The 18,157-nt window shown below is 48.7% G+C and overlaps 1 protein-coding gene across 1 annotated transcript; it reads right to left on the reverse strand.

Annotated features, from left to right (window-relative positions):
- Positions 1-4,079: 4,079 nt before the first annotated feature.
- On the reverse strand, positions 4,080-7,667 carry SLITRK4 (SLIT and NTRK like family member 4). Its single transcript, XM_078685962.1, has one exon. The coding sequence runs from the start codon at positions 7,626-7,628 to the stop codon at positions 5,115-5,117; it is 2,514 nt and encodes an 837-aa protein (XP_078542088.1). The 5' UTR covers positions 7,629-7,667; the 3' UTR covers positions 4,080-5,114.
- Positions 7,668-18,157: the final 10,490 nt, after the last annotated feature.

Here is an 18,157-nt window from a genome sequence, read left to right on the forward strand (position 1 = left end):
AACAACCCAACTATTAATCATTACACTCCTACAAGTGTGACAATTCTGGCTATTTCAGTCCTCCAAAAATATAACAGTGGCTTGGGTGGCAGGTAATAGTAATTTCTAATGTGTATTGAATTAATATTTCTCTGTTGTTATGGAAATCTCTAAATTAGCTAGATAGTGCCACCTTGTGGCAGACTGTTACAAGTGCCAGTGTTGACAATTAAGTGCAGGTGCTCACTACTGGCTCAAATTAAGCACTGGTGCAAACAGGACACAGAGTTTGATATCCTGTGAATTTCGCAATATCCAAATGACTATTTGCCTTGGAGAGACAACAATGAATGTGTTCACCTTTTAAACTCGAAAGGGATAATGTCTGAGCTATGTTTCAGAGGCTCCAGTGATTATGCAATCTTCATTTGTGTATGGATGCAGAGGAGAACATACCACCTTGACCCATACGGATAAAGGTTCCTGAATGCCATCATGAACAAATAGGAAATACAGCGTCGATAATCGGACCATCATCTTTTCCCCCTGGTTTTAATGAGTGCTATTCTGAATTATATGTTTTGAACATTTTGATGGGCCGATACTAGGACAGCTTAAGATCATGCAGTGGGTTTTCTCATGCCTCCCCCTTGCACTGTAGGCTCCAATAACTACCTGGCCACGCTACAACTGCCAATGTCATCTCTCGTAATAGGTACCCGTCTTCTCTTAGACCTTGTCAGGCTTACTCTGGCAAGAAGCTCCGGGTCCGGATTCACCCGTAATTTTAGCACTTTTTGCAGTTTGCACTAAGCCCCAAGTGCGAACCATTAATGCACTGAAACCCCCATCGATGATCTTGGAATTGGATACTTTCCACTTTTCAGCCCATGCCAGGCCAAGTTTGCAAGGAATTCTACCCCTAGAAATATTTGCAACCAGCATCCTAGTACGAATTTTAACTTTGCCCTCACTCTTCTGTCTAATACATCTGCAAGGCAATTTCGCAAATATAGATCTGGCTAACTGCTCTTAACTCCAACACAACCCCAATTGGGCATTGAGGAAAGGTAACATTCTAACTGCCCTCCTGTTTTATGACTATGGCTTAAAGATCTTAGGGCGCATGGGACTTTCCCCTGTGGGATAAGAGGCTCTGCTAGAAGAGGTTTTGGGCTAGCCGTCAGAGATATTTGAAGCCGGTTAATCACTAATCACTTGTTTTTATAGCTTTTATTTTGCACTTTGAACAAGCAGCCTTTTCGCGATGTCCTTCTATTGTAATTTGTTGTTCTCTCCGTTCTTTTAGCACGAAACTGTGTGAAATGGAGACTGTTTGTAATGGTTTTAATTAACTGCACAATAAATTGTACTTATTTACTTAGTCATTTGGGTATAATCTGATTTTTTTTTCATATGTATATATATATATATATATATATATACATTTTTTAAGCCATTCACATTGTCATGATTAATAGCAGGTGTTATTACAGTTAGGAATACACAAATGCTCTTCTTCTAAAGCTGATAAATGAAGGGAGATAGTGCTGGAGAACGCTTGCCCCCAGCGCAGCAGAATTATCTCTTTGGAGTTGTGGAGATTAAAGATAAGTAAAATTGACTGCACGTCTGAAAAGAATGCCAGCCGTCACTGCAATTTGCATGCACACCACAGTGAAATATAATCAGTATGCCGGACGTGATAACACGATCCGCGCATGAATTTCCATTCTCTCTTTGAAAATGCCACTCTGCTAAGTATAAAAACATTCACAATCCTGTGTCAAATGAAATGGCACCTAACCGTTGTTTGCATACGACCGTCTCAACACAGTGACAGCGCTCTCGTCTTATGATGCTGGCGTCAGTAAACAAGGAGCTCAAGGCATCTGGCGTCTGCCCTGTATACTACACGGCATGCTTTCTTTGAGAGCCTTTTTTTAAAATAAATTATACTGAAATAATTCACAGCGCAGGGAAACTCTTCCTCTCTGCTATTTGTTAAATCTGATGTGTGTGGCTATAGGTGCATTTTGAATAGCCAGCTCATCCTATCGACAGTCCAGTCGCCCAGTTGGTAATGGTTTATGCAGCTGAACTGTATAGAGCGCTATGCCTGGTCTGCTGGCACTAGCGTGTGTTTGCAAAGCTCTGAGCTCTACCTTGAATCTACGGGCACGGTATTTGGGGAAAGACAGCCTGCATCCAGGTTTTGAATCATTTGCCTAATAGGCGCCTAAGGAAGGAGTCTCTATGACACGAGCCATAATTCCTGTACGCTGAGTGATGGCGCAGCGCTAGCTTCGTGGGTGTCTTATTGGTGCGTTGAAAAGAGCGCTGCGTTCGGCGCCTGTTGGAGAAGCTTCCTTCTCTTTGCTAAATATAGATAGGGTTAAAATGACGGTTCCTGCATGCTATGACTATTGAGCCAGGGCTCCCTCTCGGATTCATTTTACAGGGGGCAGGGATTGGTCTGCGGGGGCTGCTGCTGGCTCCGTGGTACAGTATCAGCTCCAGCCGATGCATAATGCACTAGACGGAAACGGCGTGAGCCGCCGGCACTGTGCGCCGCGAGCTCAGATAGGACAGATCACGTCCCAGCTCCTTTAATTCCCTAAACACTGCCCGCCGCAGCGCCGGGTCACCTTCCACAAACACTGCTTTGTAATCCACCTCACGTGGGAGCCGCGAGGCGCTGCGTCCGAGCGGAAGCCGGGGGCCGCTGGGGACTGGGGGAGCGACGCTAGGGGGAGGGGGGCTTCTTATAGAAATGTACTTGTCATCGTGATTAAAGTCCCAGTGTGCGGTCTCACGGTGGCCCAGGGGCGGTAGGTGCATCTCCAAATCAGGAGAGGAGGCAGGGAAGGGACAGAGCGGCCACCGTCAAGCACCGCGCGCAAAACACGTTTAAAAATGAAATTAACAAAAACAATTAAAGGAAAATGAACATAAATGTCAATATACATAGAATATGAATACAAGATAATGATTGTGTGAGGAATACTTGTAAATACTTAAAATCAACCGGTATACACTCGGCTTTAAATGAAAATACCACATTCTCTGCATAGAATATCTGTTATATAGTAAAAAATCCCCATGCATAAATTAGTTAACCTTCTATTTTAGAGACTTTGAAAGTGTGCGCATTAGTGGGGGGAGGGGTTGCACAGTTTATATTATATTACATTATATTATATTATAATATTTTATATTATATTTTCTTATATATGGTCAACCGCTGTACTCTCACCACTCCAGACACGCTCTTTGGAAGAGCTTAAAATAGAAGGGCTATTGCCTGTGAATCACGCTAAGGTGCAGAGTTCCCATCTCCCCCTGGTGGAGATCAAGGTCAATTACACTCTCCAAAGGGAACGTCCTCTCTGCGTCACCGTTAAGGGGCTGCCTGCAACCACCTGCTGTGAACCGAGGCTATTCTCTTTCTCTAAATACAGCAACGCACACATTAAAGCAAAGGGACGCACTAGACCAGGTGAACCGCGCAGATTCAACGCGCTGATATGATGGTTAGATTTGATGCAGGGGGGTGTAAAAAGGGGGCTGCCCGGCCTGTTCCTTAACCGACCTCTAAGCTAAGAGGAAATGACTGGCTTCCCATTTTAAGTTTAAGGGCCTACGTAGGGAAAGGGGACAGTGGCTTCCAGCCAGGCTTCTACTGCTGGGGACAAATCTATTTACTGAATAGAGCTTCTCTATAACATGAAAAAACGATGTAATAAATCAGAAATTGTCAACATAGGTCACTCTCTCTGCAACAAAAGGTGTCAGAAAAGGATTTTGATTTTTTTTAAAGTGAATATTCCAATATTTCACACAATTGAGACCCACTGTAATGCGCCCTGACGTTTCGTGGCAAGTCACGTGCTTCACGCAGTCTATCCGCTTATCATTCCTGGCGTGTGGGTACGTAACTGGCCGTTACCCCCCCCCCCCAAACCAAGCTGACCGCACAAGGTGCACATCATTAAGAACCCGCTCAACGGGCATAACAACTATTAATTTAAAAATATCTAAGCAATAGTAACCTTTGTAGAACGCCTGGCATTATATTACGACAAGTCCAACAACATAACAGCGCAGAACAAATTATTTATTTTTTTACCTGATCACGAAAACCAAGAGAATTCTACACACTTTTCACCAGCCTCAGTTTGGTATATTTTTTCAGTTTTTCAATGTATACTCAAAACGTAATGCATTAGGATAGGGAAAACAAGTCAGGCATATTAAATACATATTAAGGAGTACATAGATTGCTATTTATTATACAAAGTGTTTCATAAATATGAATTATATTACAAAAATAGTTTCTGGCACGCTTGCATAGTAAGCATTTTCGACAATATTGGGCACACCTTTGGGGCTGCGAATGGTTCTTGTAACTGAGCATGACCTCTGACCTTTTTGGATGTTCGCAGCCTGCCATCTCTGACCTATCCCCTTCCTCCTGGAGAGGTGAGACGCCACTCGATGTAGCATCGACAGGGATATAGACAGACAGGTATGCTTCCTGTCCTGACATTTATTCCACATGATTGTAATGCATCTTTAGGCTCATTTTAAAACGATCCTTACGTTTTTATAAATCCAGGGGTTGCAAGATGCAGGTCAAAGACGTAACCTTTTCACACCAACTATTGAAAGTTCTCTCCTTGCATGCTTTTTACTTTTCACATAATCTTTTAAAACTGTGATTCACAACCTCACGCATCCAGTTTCACCAGCTTAATCCACGTGCAAGATGTAGAACCCATTGGAAATCAGTACGAAAGTGGCAGTAACTGAGTCCATGTGCCTGCTCTGGAAATTAAAAGTGAGTAAAGATCTGTATGTGAAATAACAAACAAAGCGGGGTCTCTGAAGCACAGGGCGCACTTGGTGCACCCCATTTTTAATTTGAACGATCCCTTTGGCAATAGAGTTTGGGGTACCCTTCCAGGATGGCACGGGGCATAGCAGATTTCCGGCCAGTGGTAAATCGGTGTAGATAAAGAGACTCTCTGCGCGTCCCTCTCCTCGATGCATAAGCACACTAGTATTTGGAAGTTAAACGTCGACAAAAGGCACTTTCGTCATTCAAAAAGGTCATGTATGCAAGTGCGTCCGGCCTATAACTTGTTGAGTGCAGTTTGCTCCTCGAGCACCTGGAGGTAATCTGGGCTGCCCTGGAGCTTTGCTTTCAAGTCAAAGTACTCGCTCTTTCTCTGCTCCACCACGATCTTACTGTGGTTGCCGCCTATCAGGGACTTGGTGTTCTTCCTGTCCGAGAGCTTCTCGGGGTAGCGGATCTCGAAGCCGCTCACCCCGATGCTGCTGTACTCCTTTTTGCTCTCCAGAAAGTTCTGGATGAAGAGGTTGGAGTCCCTGCCCGGGAAGAACTCGTCGAGCTCGTCGATGGTGCTGAGGCGCTTCCGGTTCTCGGCGTGCAGCAGGTCGTGCTCCTTGTCGCCCAGGCTCCTGAGGACCACCTTCTGCCCGTGGGGGTCCGAGAAGGAGAAGCCGGCCTCGGCGTCGGCCCCCATGCAGATGTGGCTCTTGCTGACGTGCTCGATGGTCTGCGGGAAGAAGGTCTCGGCCGAGAGGCCGTCCTTCTTGTGTAGCTTGTGGTCGTGCTTGCGCAGCTGCAGCTGCATGGAGCTGCACTCCGGGCCCCCCATGCCCTCGTGCTTCACCGACGCCTTCTTGTTCCGCCTCAGCACAAACACCAGCAGGCAGAAGGCAACAAACACCGTCAAAATCAGCACCACTAAAATGCTTAGTATCAAAATGGACAGAGGGACCGGGCCTCCTGGGGGGCTCCTGCCAGGCCCCTGGGTGGCGGTGACAGTCACAGAGGGCATGGGGCTGGTGACCAGGTTGGAGGCTTTGTTGATCAGTTTCGGGCACAGGATCTCGTTCTTGAGGGCCCTCAGTTCGATGTTGGCAAACTGCACCGGGGTCTCACATTTGATCTCCTTCACCACAATCCCTTCATTGATCTTCTCCAGCCAGAGCTTGAGCGCCACCAGGTCGCACGTGCAGTCCCAGGGGTTGCCCTCGAGGTCCATCTGCGTCAGCGCCCGGAGCTGGTCGAGGACGCCGCTCACCGGCAGGTACATGAAGTGGTTGTTCCTCAGGTTCAGCCTGGCCAGGGGCACGCCGGCGAAGATGTAGGCCGGCAGGCTCCTGAGCAGGTTGTTGTTCAGGTAGAGCAGCTTCAGGTTGGGCATGGCGTCGAAGGTGCCAGCCAGGATCTCCCGGATCACGTTGTACTCCAGGTAGAGGTACTGTAGGTTGTAAAGGCCGGTGAATATGTCCGGGTTCAGCCGCTCCAGCTGGTTGCCATTGAGGTACAGCCTCCGTAAATTCGTGAGGTTGCGGAAAACCTCTCCCTTCAGGGCCACAATTTGGTTGCTGCCCAAATGTAGCAGGTCGAGCCCTTCAAAGTCCACGAAATCGGAGTTGTCCACGTCTTTGATGTAGTTCCCATTCACGTGAAGCTTCTTGGCGTTCAGGGGCCTTGGCTGCAGCTCCCCCATGGATTCCACGTTCCTCTCCTGGCAGTTCACACTCAGTCCCAGATCAGAAGGGTGCGTTTTGCAGACACAGGCCATGGGGCACGGGGTGAGAGGCGGTATCCTTGTCTGATAGGACACCACCTGGCTGAGATTTCGAGGCGATAGGCCCTTCCCTGCCACTATGCCAGAGATCTTGGACGGGTTGGTGGTCTTGGGTGGCTTCGTAGCCAGGCGGTTGAGGGGGGTCTGTGCAGTGTGCCCGTTTGGGGTGGTGAAGCCTGACTCCAGTTGAGGCGGGGGTAGGATGCGCACGTCGAAGTCACTGCCTGTCCCCATGGCGCACAGCTCCTGCTTGTTGGTCTCCTTCAGAAGCCGCCCGTACAGGTCACTAGGGGTCTCGCAGATGGCCTCTCCTATGAAAATATTATAGGGCATATTTTCCAGCCAGGCCTTGAGCGGCAGCAGGTCACAGGTGCAGTTCCAGGGGTTGTCCTCCAACTGCAGCTCCACCACGCGGCCGATGTGCTCCAGCACCCCGATGTAGGGCAGCTTCTGGATCCGGTTGCCCCGGATGTCCAGGTGGGTGAGGGAGGCGAACCGGAAGATGTTGTCTGGGATGACGCCAATCAGGTTGTCGTTGAGGATGAGCACTTTCAGCTTGTGCAGCTTGTTGAAGGCCCCGCGCTCGATGTACTTGATGAGGTTGTAGTCGGCCTGGAGGTACTCCAAGTTCTCGATGCCCAGGAAGGTGTCGGCTCGGAGCACCTTCAGCTCGTTGTTGTTCAAGTGCAGCTGTTTGAGCGCGCCCAGCCCCTGGAAGGCCCCGCCCTCGACGTTCTGCAGCTTGTTGTTGCCCAACTGCAGGGACACAGCGTGCGTAAAATTCAAGAAGGTGTTCGGGTAGAGGATGATGAGCAGGTTGTTTTGAAAGTTGAGGTGGTAAAAGCTGGAGAGCGGAGGGTTGAGCTGGTTGGGTCTGTAGACGGCCACCTTCTCACAGTTCACGTAGAGCACGTGCTCCACCGACAGGCAGGAGCAGACGTTGCAGATCTCCATGGATATTTCGGAATCTGGGTTTGTGGAGGATATCGGGGTGGACAGGAACAGAAAAAGCCACAGAAACATCTTCTTGGACTTAGCAGCAGCTCTCACCCTCCTGGGAATGTTAATCTAGAAACGGAGACAGAGAGAGAGAGAGATGGTTTCAGTGCCTGCTCTGCGGCGCTTTCCCTGCTCATTCACTGCGTTTTGATGCTCTGCCCATGCTGGATGGCCCAGCACAGGTGCGGAAGGGACACACCGAGAGGAGTTCACAGGGCACATCCAAAGATGCACACGTACAACAAACAAACAGACAAACACGTGTCTCACACAAACAGACACAAACCACGTACATTCACAGTTAGCACCACAATCACATCGCAAGAAGGTCACCACACACATTTACAACACAGATCACACACATACACAGTTGGCACACACAATCACATCATAACAAGTCACCGCACTCATTTACAGCAAACACACAACACACACAAACAGAACCACCACATAGCAAGAAGATCAACATACATATTTGCAACACACACTAACCATACACAGTTGGCCCACACGAATATATCTCACGAAGGCCACTACACACATTTACAACAAACACAGGCCAAACACATTCACAGTTGGCGCACACAAAAACGTAAAAATAAGGTCACCACACTCATTTACAACAAACACAGGCCAAATACGTACATTCTACACACAAGCACATCGGTGTAAGGTCAAAACAAACATCAACATTTTTATTACACACTCTCATACACATGTTCTCACTAACTCACACATTGCGGCACAGGGCACAAAAACGCATGGACTTACTGGCACATCTAGAGACAGTGAGACAGAAGAACAAACACACATATATTAATACAAAGTTCACACACCAACGAGCACGCTGAACACATATACTACTACACAATACACATCCGATCACGTAGGTAACTAAATGCACACACTCAACATCAACAGAAACGGACACAGAAGTACCCATGAATGTCCACTCATATGTATGTACATAATAGCGCACATACGTGACATATATGGGCACACAATGCATGCACACACACTCCCACAAACAAATCACACACCTGAAGACACATACAAACGCACAAACACACTTGGGCTCATACAGCCACTGCTCACAGAACACACACAAGTAGGCGAATACAAACACTGATACACACACATACACTTGTGTTCATCGTCACTAACACACACACCGTGCGTTCAATGCCCCCTCCCCTGCGCAGAGCAATGGATGAGATGATGAATACATGCGGTCAGTAAGATAGCTATTGAACGACAGGCGTCCTCTCTCGAGCTGTTGTGCGTAAGACCATCGCAAGCAGTGTCGGAACCTGCGTCGACTCCAGAACATTTGGGCACATGGTAGTCGGCTCCTCTTTTACTGTCAGGGGTGCGGGCACGTGAATGCACTGACACAATCAACATGTTCAACTTCCACCGCACCTCTCGTCCGCCTCGCTCTTCCTCCCACTCTCTGGCCGTCTCGCCCACCATGCATCCACGGCGTGCGCTCTCCTCCCGGAACATGAATCATGCCGGGAGCACTGGATCGCTGTGCATCTGCGCGCCTACCTGACAATACCTGCATACATGCACCCGCACATACGTGTCCCCGTGTACTCAATATGCGCGTATCATCACACATATACAACGTTTGACCATCGTACAATAATGACCGCAAGAAGCACGCTAAGCAAACCGAACACATACTTGCGAAGCTTTAAAGCCCCGAGGCCAGCAGCTGGATTTTACCTACTACAGAGCGGTGCATGTCCTGGCGTCTCCGCTCGGACTCGAGAGCGGTACCACAGCGCTCCGCCGCAGCATGCTCCCGGGCGCCGGTTCGAGGTCCGATGGGCGCAGAGAGGGAGCTCGGCAGAGACGGATGGAGTCAGGGAGCGCGCTGCTGTCCGCGGTGCTGAGCAGACGTGGAGAGTTCATGAGCTGCTCCTGCCGCACTGCACAGCGCAACCGTCAGCTCTGCTGCTGCCCGGGCCCACCGCCGGAGGGCGCCCACTGCCCCGGGACTCAGTACAGGCAGGAGGCCTGCTGCCCCAGGGCCCGACACAGGGCGAGCCCAGCTGCCACAGGACCAAACGAAGAGAACGCTCTGCTGCTCCAGGACCCAAAACTGGCAGGAGGCGTGCTGCCTGCGTCCCAGCACAGGCACGAACTCAGCTCCCACAGGGTCACATGCAGAGGAGAGCTCTGCTGCCCCAGGGCCCAGCAAAGGGACGAGATCAGCTGCCACAGGACCAAACGCAGACGGGAGCTCTGCTGCCCCAGGGCCCAGCAAAGGGACGAGCTCACCTCCACAAGATCAGGCTAAGTAAGGAGCGCTGCTGTTCCAGGACCCAATACAGGAAGGATCTCTAATGCCACAGGATGAAGCGTAAAGGGGAGCTCTGCTGCCCCAGAATCCCCCAAAGAGACCCGCTGTCATCAGAATCCAAAGCAAGAGCGAGCTCTGCTTGTCCCAGAAGCCAAATCAAGGGTCACCTCTGCGGCCCCAGACCCAATGCATGCGCGAGCATCTCTGTCATCAGATTCCATGCAGGAGGAAGCCGTGCTGCTGTTAGCGCCCAGGGTGAGCGATGTGTGCTGCTCGTAGAATCCAATCCAGGAATATCTCCGGTGCTAACAATATATAAAGTACGGGAATTCCAGGTGCTGCCAGTGTCCACAGCACGAAGGGCCTCACACTACGACAGAGCCCGAAGTGAAAGGGTATGCGCTGCCTCGAGTAATAAAGCAGGATTTTCCTAAATGCTCCTGTGAGATGCGCTGTAAGAAGCCTCACATGCGAAGAGGCCCGGGGAGCTGTCGTGGACAGGAGCTTGGAAGAGCTCTGTTGTGTCCCCGGTCTAAACCTGAAGTAGGTATTCCTGGGCCCAAGGGTGGAGGGAACTTCTCAGGTCCAAGGCTGGACGGTACTTCACGAAATACAAAGCCGGTGAGCGCTTGCAAGGTCAAGGTCTTGGGGGAGTTCCCTTAGGTCCGAAGCAGGATGGAGCTTCCTTGGGCCCAAGGCTGGCCGGTGCTTTCTTGTCTGTCAGGACGAAAGAAGCTACCTCAGGTCCAAGCCTGGGGAGAGCCCCCTCGAACCAGGGCTCAGGAGGCTTCCACAGGTCCAAAGCTGACACGAGCTTCCCTAAATCCAAAGTCACTGTTTCCTAAGGTCAAGTGAGGTGGGGGGATCAAGAGGTCCAAGTCACGAGTGAGCTTCTCTAGGTCCAGGCCTGGATGGACCTTCTCTGGACACAAGACAGGGGGGGCTGCAGCCTGGTCCAAGACTGGGGGGCTTCCTCACTTCCACGGCTGGCTGGGGCTCCCTAAGGAGGATTAAGGGAGCCTGCACCGGCCCAGGGCTGGAGGGACTCTGCCCCTTCCCAGGGGCCGGAGCTGGAACGAGCTCAGATACTTCCCACGCCGGAGAGCATTGACTCACGCAGGGCGTCCGCGTCTAGGGACGGCTTCCATCTGCCTACACAAACAGAAGAAAAGCCATTTTGATGCAGTGATACATACAGGAAGCCGGGACCAAAACCTTCTGCAGGGAAATCGGAACATAATCACCGTGTAAAGCAATATCTACCCCAATTACCACGCAGGTATCCTCATACATATTGTGTGATCCTCGTTCACCCCCACCCTCGGATCTCTGAAGCATTTTGCTTCTCATCGGAGAATGCTATACACTTTAGATTATGCGTTATGCAAATTAGCTACACGATTTTACTCGAAATGTCGAACGTTATTACCAAATTAAAGCTATTAATTACACTTAAAACAAAGGGCACATTCATTCCTATGACGTCGGAGCGCGTTCATTTGGCCGGGTTGCGTTACACACGGGGAATTTTAATGCTCGACAAAGAGGTACCGCATGTTGACTGTTCGAGAACCCCATCCCCACTACAAATCGCGGTAATCCCCCCAGGGCTGTACTTGGATAGAACCCCCACGTACCTTTCAGATCCGACGGCATGGTCGCCCGCGCTGCTGCATGCTCTGCAGTTCCTGCGATTGTCTCGGCAAGATCTCGGCTTGTGCTCTCCGCCTCCCCCACCCCCCTGTCTCCATCGCACACAGAGCGGAGTCTCAACCATGGGAGGGGGGCAGACACAGGCACACACAATTTGCCCGCATACCCACAGTCACACGCGCTCACAGCGCCAGGCGGGACACAAGCCGAAGGAACACGACAGACAGAAGGAAAAGATGCGCAGCGATGGGGCGGGGGAGCGAGGTGAGGCGGCGAGGGAGATGGATGAGGCAGGCCAGCGGTGCTGCGGGCCAGGTACCCTCTGCGGAGACCCCCGTAGACCCACGCGATGACGAGGACCCGTCCCATCCATCATGAATGCTGTCGCCGCAGAGATGATGGCATGCAGGCGGGGGGCGCCAGAGGTCCCCCCTTTCCTACCTGTGCGAGCAGGTGATCAGCGCCAGCATCTCGCGACTGCTTTTTTGTTTAGCCAGAAGGCAAGTGGAGATGTGAGCTTTACAGGGACGAGCAGTCAGTGTCGGTTCGTTTGTGTCTTTTGAGAAGGCAACCTACTGTCTGCTCTAAGGCACGGTCGTGTGAATTCCGTTGAACTTCTGATGTCCCCCCCTCCCCACCCCCCCTCTCAACATCCTCAAGACCAACCTTTTCCCAGAGAAACAATCCCCTCGAGACGTCGACATAACTCGGAGGCTGAGCGCTGCGAATGGATGCTTGCGGTTACCCTGCTGCTCTGTAACCTAGTGCACGCACATTAAAGGGGAATATTGCCTGGCGATGGCCGTGAATACATAAGATGTCAGCGCAGCCCTCGCAGGCTCGTGGGGGCCTCCTCCAGTGGCATGTGGCTAACCGCTGCAGTGCGCGAGCGCCCAGTGTCAGTCGCTAAGGAGATCGAGGCGACCGAGACAGCCCATCTCTTTTGTATCACAGGTGGCTTTAAAATGTAGAAATCCAAGCCCCGCAGCTCTTGTGTGGAATGCACGGGGCAGGTCTCGTTGGGGTGCTGGGAAGGTGTTATTCTTTAGGAAGATTTGGGCAGAATCACCGAGGCCCCAAGAAGAAGCCACCGTGCGGGAATGCCGGATGCAGTGACACGATACACATTTCAGCAAGGAGTTTTTTGTACAAAAATGTGTGACACAAAAACAGATACTGCATCGTTAGTAGCACGCCACCTCACAACACGACGACTTATTAAATGCGAGCGAGGGCCTATGTGATTTTGAAACTCGCTACACCATTCCATCATTTTACCCCTCATGACTCACCAATACAATATTTCACTGTCTTCAGCAGACATCATTTTTTCATGGATTGGATTACTATTCCTGGGCGTCGATTAAATGATTCAGGCCGAGCAGCGTCCTTTGAATATGCGCTGCATTAATTGGGTGAAAAATATGCTTACAGCAAATGACATCCTCTCTCGGGCGAGTTTTCCCATGGCCTGTGCAACTCACCGGCAACAGGGCAATCCTGGACCCAGGTATCGTCATGCCGGATACTCAGGGAGCTCGCTACAACCTTGAACACTCAGATACAATTAGGGCCAGGCGCGCAACACCCATTGGACTCACCGGGCTTCAGCCCCCCCTCCCTCGTGTGTGGCAGCCCGGGCACACACAGAGCCGCACCCGAACGTTTCACAGGTCTTTACATGACCATTTGAATGTTAATTAGGCCTTGAAGTTGTTTCACCTCCTTCTACGAGCCCCTGCAGCTCCACTCTGCCTACTGATTAAAGGTTCAGCCCCCCCCCCGAATTTTTTTCTTAGCCCCCCCCCCGAAATTTGGCTCTAGTTGCGCCTCTGATTAGGGCCATATTATTGACAAGAGTTACCTCGCTCTTGCACCAGCAATGTGACCGTAAGTCCTATTTTGAAGTCGCTTTCAATGGCTTAAACAATCTGGAGTAATGCAACATAGTGCAAATCTGCACACGGGAGGTGTTCTATGGGCGTTACATGGGTGTTCCCACACAACTCACCTCGTTTTTTATGCATTTTCAAATTGACCAAACGTGGTAAACCTGGGAATGCTCGAAAAAGATGCGCCCCCACCCAGAAGAGGCATAACGAGAAGAAATATCTTCATTTCTCCTCGTTAGGTCATCTTTCTATGTGTGCTTCATTCTGTAGCACGCATAGATAGGGGATTATGCCTGTAATTATTGTTTTTGTGCAGGAAGGTGCCTCTTCCTGCACAAAAACAATACTGCATACAACCAAGGCACCCTTGCACCATGGTGGGTGCAAGGGTACCTGCATTGACCCTAGGCAGCCCCTGTGCACCCGTGCAGGGGGAAAGCACATCAATATGACATACGCCCTAAATATGATACATTCCTGTCCTTTCCCAGTGAAACAGTGCATCAGGTGACTTGCTGCACTGGACTGCGCCACTATGCCATAAATATAGATCTAAACCCTTATCTAGTACAGAGCAAGTAAAGGGCAAGAATTTTTAAAATGTCCCACAATGGAGCGATATCAAATACAAAATAGACCTAGACCTTGTAGGCACTTAAACTTTTATTTCTTTTAAGATATACTGAATGTTGCATAATCATTGCCGGACTTACTCCCCATCTGTTAACTATCAGGGTAGTCAGTATATCCTAATGATGTGCCTCCTTTAACTATCGCCCATTCCCTGAGAGTAAAAATCCAGTTGCGAGACAACACAGATGCACACACTTAGTGTCTGATAGTAACACAAGAAGACCGAAAAAAGTGTGTGAGAGCAAGATGGCACCTCACGGGCGCACCACCAACGGGAACCTGGCAGGTACTCACCAGGGTAGCCCTGTTCTCATCATTGGCACCATCAAGCTCATGAAAGAAAAATGTGTCCCATAAGCACAAAAAAAGAGATATTTTGTGAAAATATGCAGTGAAAGAAGACCACAAAACAACCAAACAGTGTCAAAACAACATATAAACCAACACGACAACACAGATATGCAATTTTATTCTGTCTCTTGTGTTGGGTGTGGAATCCAAAAAAGTGAGTGTGGTTACTAACTATCCAACCAACACCACTTAAACTAGGTCTATTTTGTATTTGATATATTACGAGTGGAGGGCGACCTATGACTAGCTTTACCCTCTAAGCTCCTTTTGTTTAAAAAATCAACCACAATGGAGCGAGACAACTTGCTGCATTAGGGTGCCTGACAGGGGGTGAGCATGAACACACCATATCAAGTAAGATATGCATATCTACTTTCTCCCTGTGCTGGCACACCAAGGGGCATATTTATAAGAGGTTTGCATAGCGTTTGCACCATGCAACGTAGTACATGCACAACACAGACCTCCATGACAGATTTATGAAGGTGCGCAGAGCCACTTTGCATAGCTCTGAGTGGCTTCTTAATTCTAGAGTAGAGCAAAACAGCACAAATCGCTGCATTGCACTACTCTGCACTGGGTGACGTGAGTGTCCCCACTCAACTCCCATGGATTTTGATGAGTTCCCAGATTTACAAGAGCTTCCAAACCTGAGAATGCACCAAAATCTTACTGCTTCCCAGGGGAGACATAACAAGGAGAAATTCCTTTATTTCTCCTCGTTACTTCCTTTTTCTATATGTGCTGCATTTTGCAGCACACATACATAGAGAAAGATGCCTCTCCAGATTTTTTTTTCTTCAGGAAGGTGTCCTTTACTGCACAAACATAATCCTGCCTAAAACAGGTACCGGTGCACCATGGTGCAAAGGTCCCTACATTGGCGCTAGGTTGCCTAAAGTGTGCCAGCGCATGGGAAAAGGCAGGAATGCACTTTATTCCCTTAAATATTGTGCATTCCTGCCCTATCTACATGGTGCAGCACAACAAGATGACTGACTGCCCTGCACCATAGTTTAATACATTTGCCCCTGAGTGCTGCCTGCCTGTATTACAATCAGAATTGTTTTTTTGTGCAGGAAGGGACATCTTCTTGCACAAAAACAATCCTTAAAGACATTTTCCTCTTTTTATGTGTGCTGAAAAATGCAGCATAAGTAGCAAGAAGAAATAGCAAGGAAAAATTAAAATATTTCTCCTTATTATGTCTCTGTTGGGAAGACGTACCATTTTGATGCAATGCCAGGTTTACTACTATGTTATCGGCTTACTTATGAGAAAGACTCGCAGTGCAGTGCAGTGCAGCAAGTCACCTTGCTGTGCGAACTACGTGACAGGGAAAGGGCAGACATTGTTGTATTCCTGCCTTCTCCTCTGTGCTGGCACTCTTTTGACAGCCTAGCATCAATGGATGGACCCCTGACCCATGGTGCAAGAGTGCCTGAGTTGCATGCAGGATATTTTGTGCAGGAAAGGACACCTTCTTGCACAAAAATAATCATGAGAGGCTGTTAGAAAGTGGGTTATTGGTAGGGGCAAATGTAGGTCTGCCACTGGCAATAAGGCCACTAACACATGATAGGACTCAGCATAGGTTTTAGAAAATTATTCCTTTGGGGCGTGGCTTAGGAGCCTCAGGAGATGGCCGCGTTCTGCCGGAGCTCCGCCAAGACGTGAGGAGTCGGGCGGCTTCTAGGACTCTAATTTTCTCTTCGGACCGGATTTTTTACCATTTCCGGATGTCGGAAGTCATGCTGCTCACCATGTCTAGCAGACAACTCTCTTCAGTAAGGCAATCCTCCTTTTTTTGAATTCTTCGTTTCTGCGCTACGCCACAGCATCGCGGCCGCCATTTTCTTTTCGGCGCGTCCGCATTTCTCTGCCTGCACAGATGTTTCCTATGCTGTATCCTCAGAATTCACCTTTATTTTTTGGTCACTACTGGTTCCCCTCCTAAATCTCCTCACCTATATTACTCCTACGCTCGTTTTCGCTGTGCTGCAGTGATTCTCACAACTGCGACTGCCGCCTCTCCTATCTGTGTACAGTTGGTTTCTGTGAGGTGTTTTCCGCCATTTTTTGCAACAGGAATTGTGTTCCTCCTGGCTTCTAGTTATGGCTAAAGCACGCAACAACCGTAGTGACTCCACTCTTCAGAGTGACTCTACATTGGAGGATTTTAATCCGTTTAACGCGCTGCAGGACCCTCAAGAGGATTCTCACATGGATTCCACTAGTTCCAAGGGGTCTGCTACCTCAACGACACGCACCAGTACTAAACAAAATACTAAAGCAACCCCAGTGGTACCAGGTTCTTTCTCTATGCCCGGAAAGCGTCTTAAGGTTCATCCTCCATCTCCTCCTCCTGCGTCTTCCTCTATTCATTCTTCAGACCTTATCCTTGAGGAATTACGCGCGCTTAAGCCTCACATGGAGGAAACCAATCGTCGTTTACTTAATTTAGAAACCAACTGGTCTGTCACAGAACAAAAAGTTGAAGTGTTGGAGAGCCGCGTTGGTCTCATTCAAGATTTTGCGGATCAAGTCCCTTCTATCTCCAAAGAGATACTATCCCTCAAACAACAAGTTGAGAATTTGGAAAACCGAAACAGGCGCAACAACCTACGCATTTATGGCCTTGTCGAAAATTTGGAGGGTCCAACACCTATCTCCTTTTTTCAGACTTTTTTACCAACGTTGCTTGGCCTTCCTGATTCGCCCGTTCTAAATATTCAACGTGCACATCGTCTTGGTCCAAGTCGTTCCTCTGCTGCATCCTCATCCAAGCCTAGAGGGGTCATCCTATATTTTCTCGAATATACTGACTTACTTCGTGTTCTTCAGGCTGCTAAACAACGTGGAAAAATTGTTTGGAATGGTTCTACTCTCTTCTTTGCCCAGGATTATGCTAAGTCCACTGCTGAAAGACGTAAGAAATTTCTGGACACTGCGCAAATTGAATGCGAGATATGGTTTATTTCACCCTTGCCTTTTTAAAGTGACTTACAATAATAAGACTACTACGTACGAAGACCCTGCTCTTCTTCAACGGTTCCTGAATAGTTGCAGTGTGGATCCCATGGATGTCCCGCAGCCATGAGGCCTTGATTTCTTCTCATTGATACATGTTCTGCTTTCCGTTTCTATTTGAATTCTATTTTTGTTCTCTGTTTTTGTATCTGCTTTCTTGGTGAATCTTATTTTTCCACCATACTACGTATATGTTTTTAACAAAAATTTGTATTTGTATATTTACCGTTTCTTTGTTGTTGTAATTATCTTTTGGTCCTTCCACATATTTTTCTCTAATATTATTTTGTCTCCCCCTTTTTCTCTCCATTATAGGTACTGTTGAATATGGTCCCTTATCGTGTTTCTACCTTCAGTGTTATTTCCTGGAGTTGTCTCCCTCCCTGATGTCTCGTTCAGGAGTTTTTGCATTTCGTCATCCATCTCCGTTTTGTGGCTCCACCATCCCCGTTTCTTTCTTGTCTCCCTGTGGTATGTTTTCTATATCGGTTACTTCTCAGATTTTTGCTCTCCACTTTTCTTTTCTTCTTACTTACTTTCTTCCCTTCTTTTGTTTTCCTTCTCACCTGTCAGCTCCTTTTTCTTCCTTTACTTTTTAATCATAACTTTCCTTCCCTTACAGTTCTTTCAATTTTCCTTCATGCTTCCTGTTATTACCTCTCGATTCCCTCTCAATTCTGTCT

This window comes from Lissotriton helveticus, chromosome 4_1 (assembly GCF_964261635.1).
Source record: "Lissotriton helveticus chromosome 4_1, aLisHel1.1, whole genome shotgun sequence".
In the NCBI taxonomy this organism is placed as follows: Eukaryota; Metazoa; Chordata; class Amphibia; order Caudata; family Salamandridae; genus Lissotriton; species Lissotriton helveticus.

Bases quoted from the DNA above. Each gene is read 5' to 3' on its own strand.
- SLITRK4 (XM_078685962.1), bottom strand. From the start codon at position 7,628: ATGTTTCTGTGGCTTTTTCTGTTCCTGTCCACCCCGATATCCTCCACA.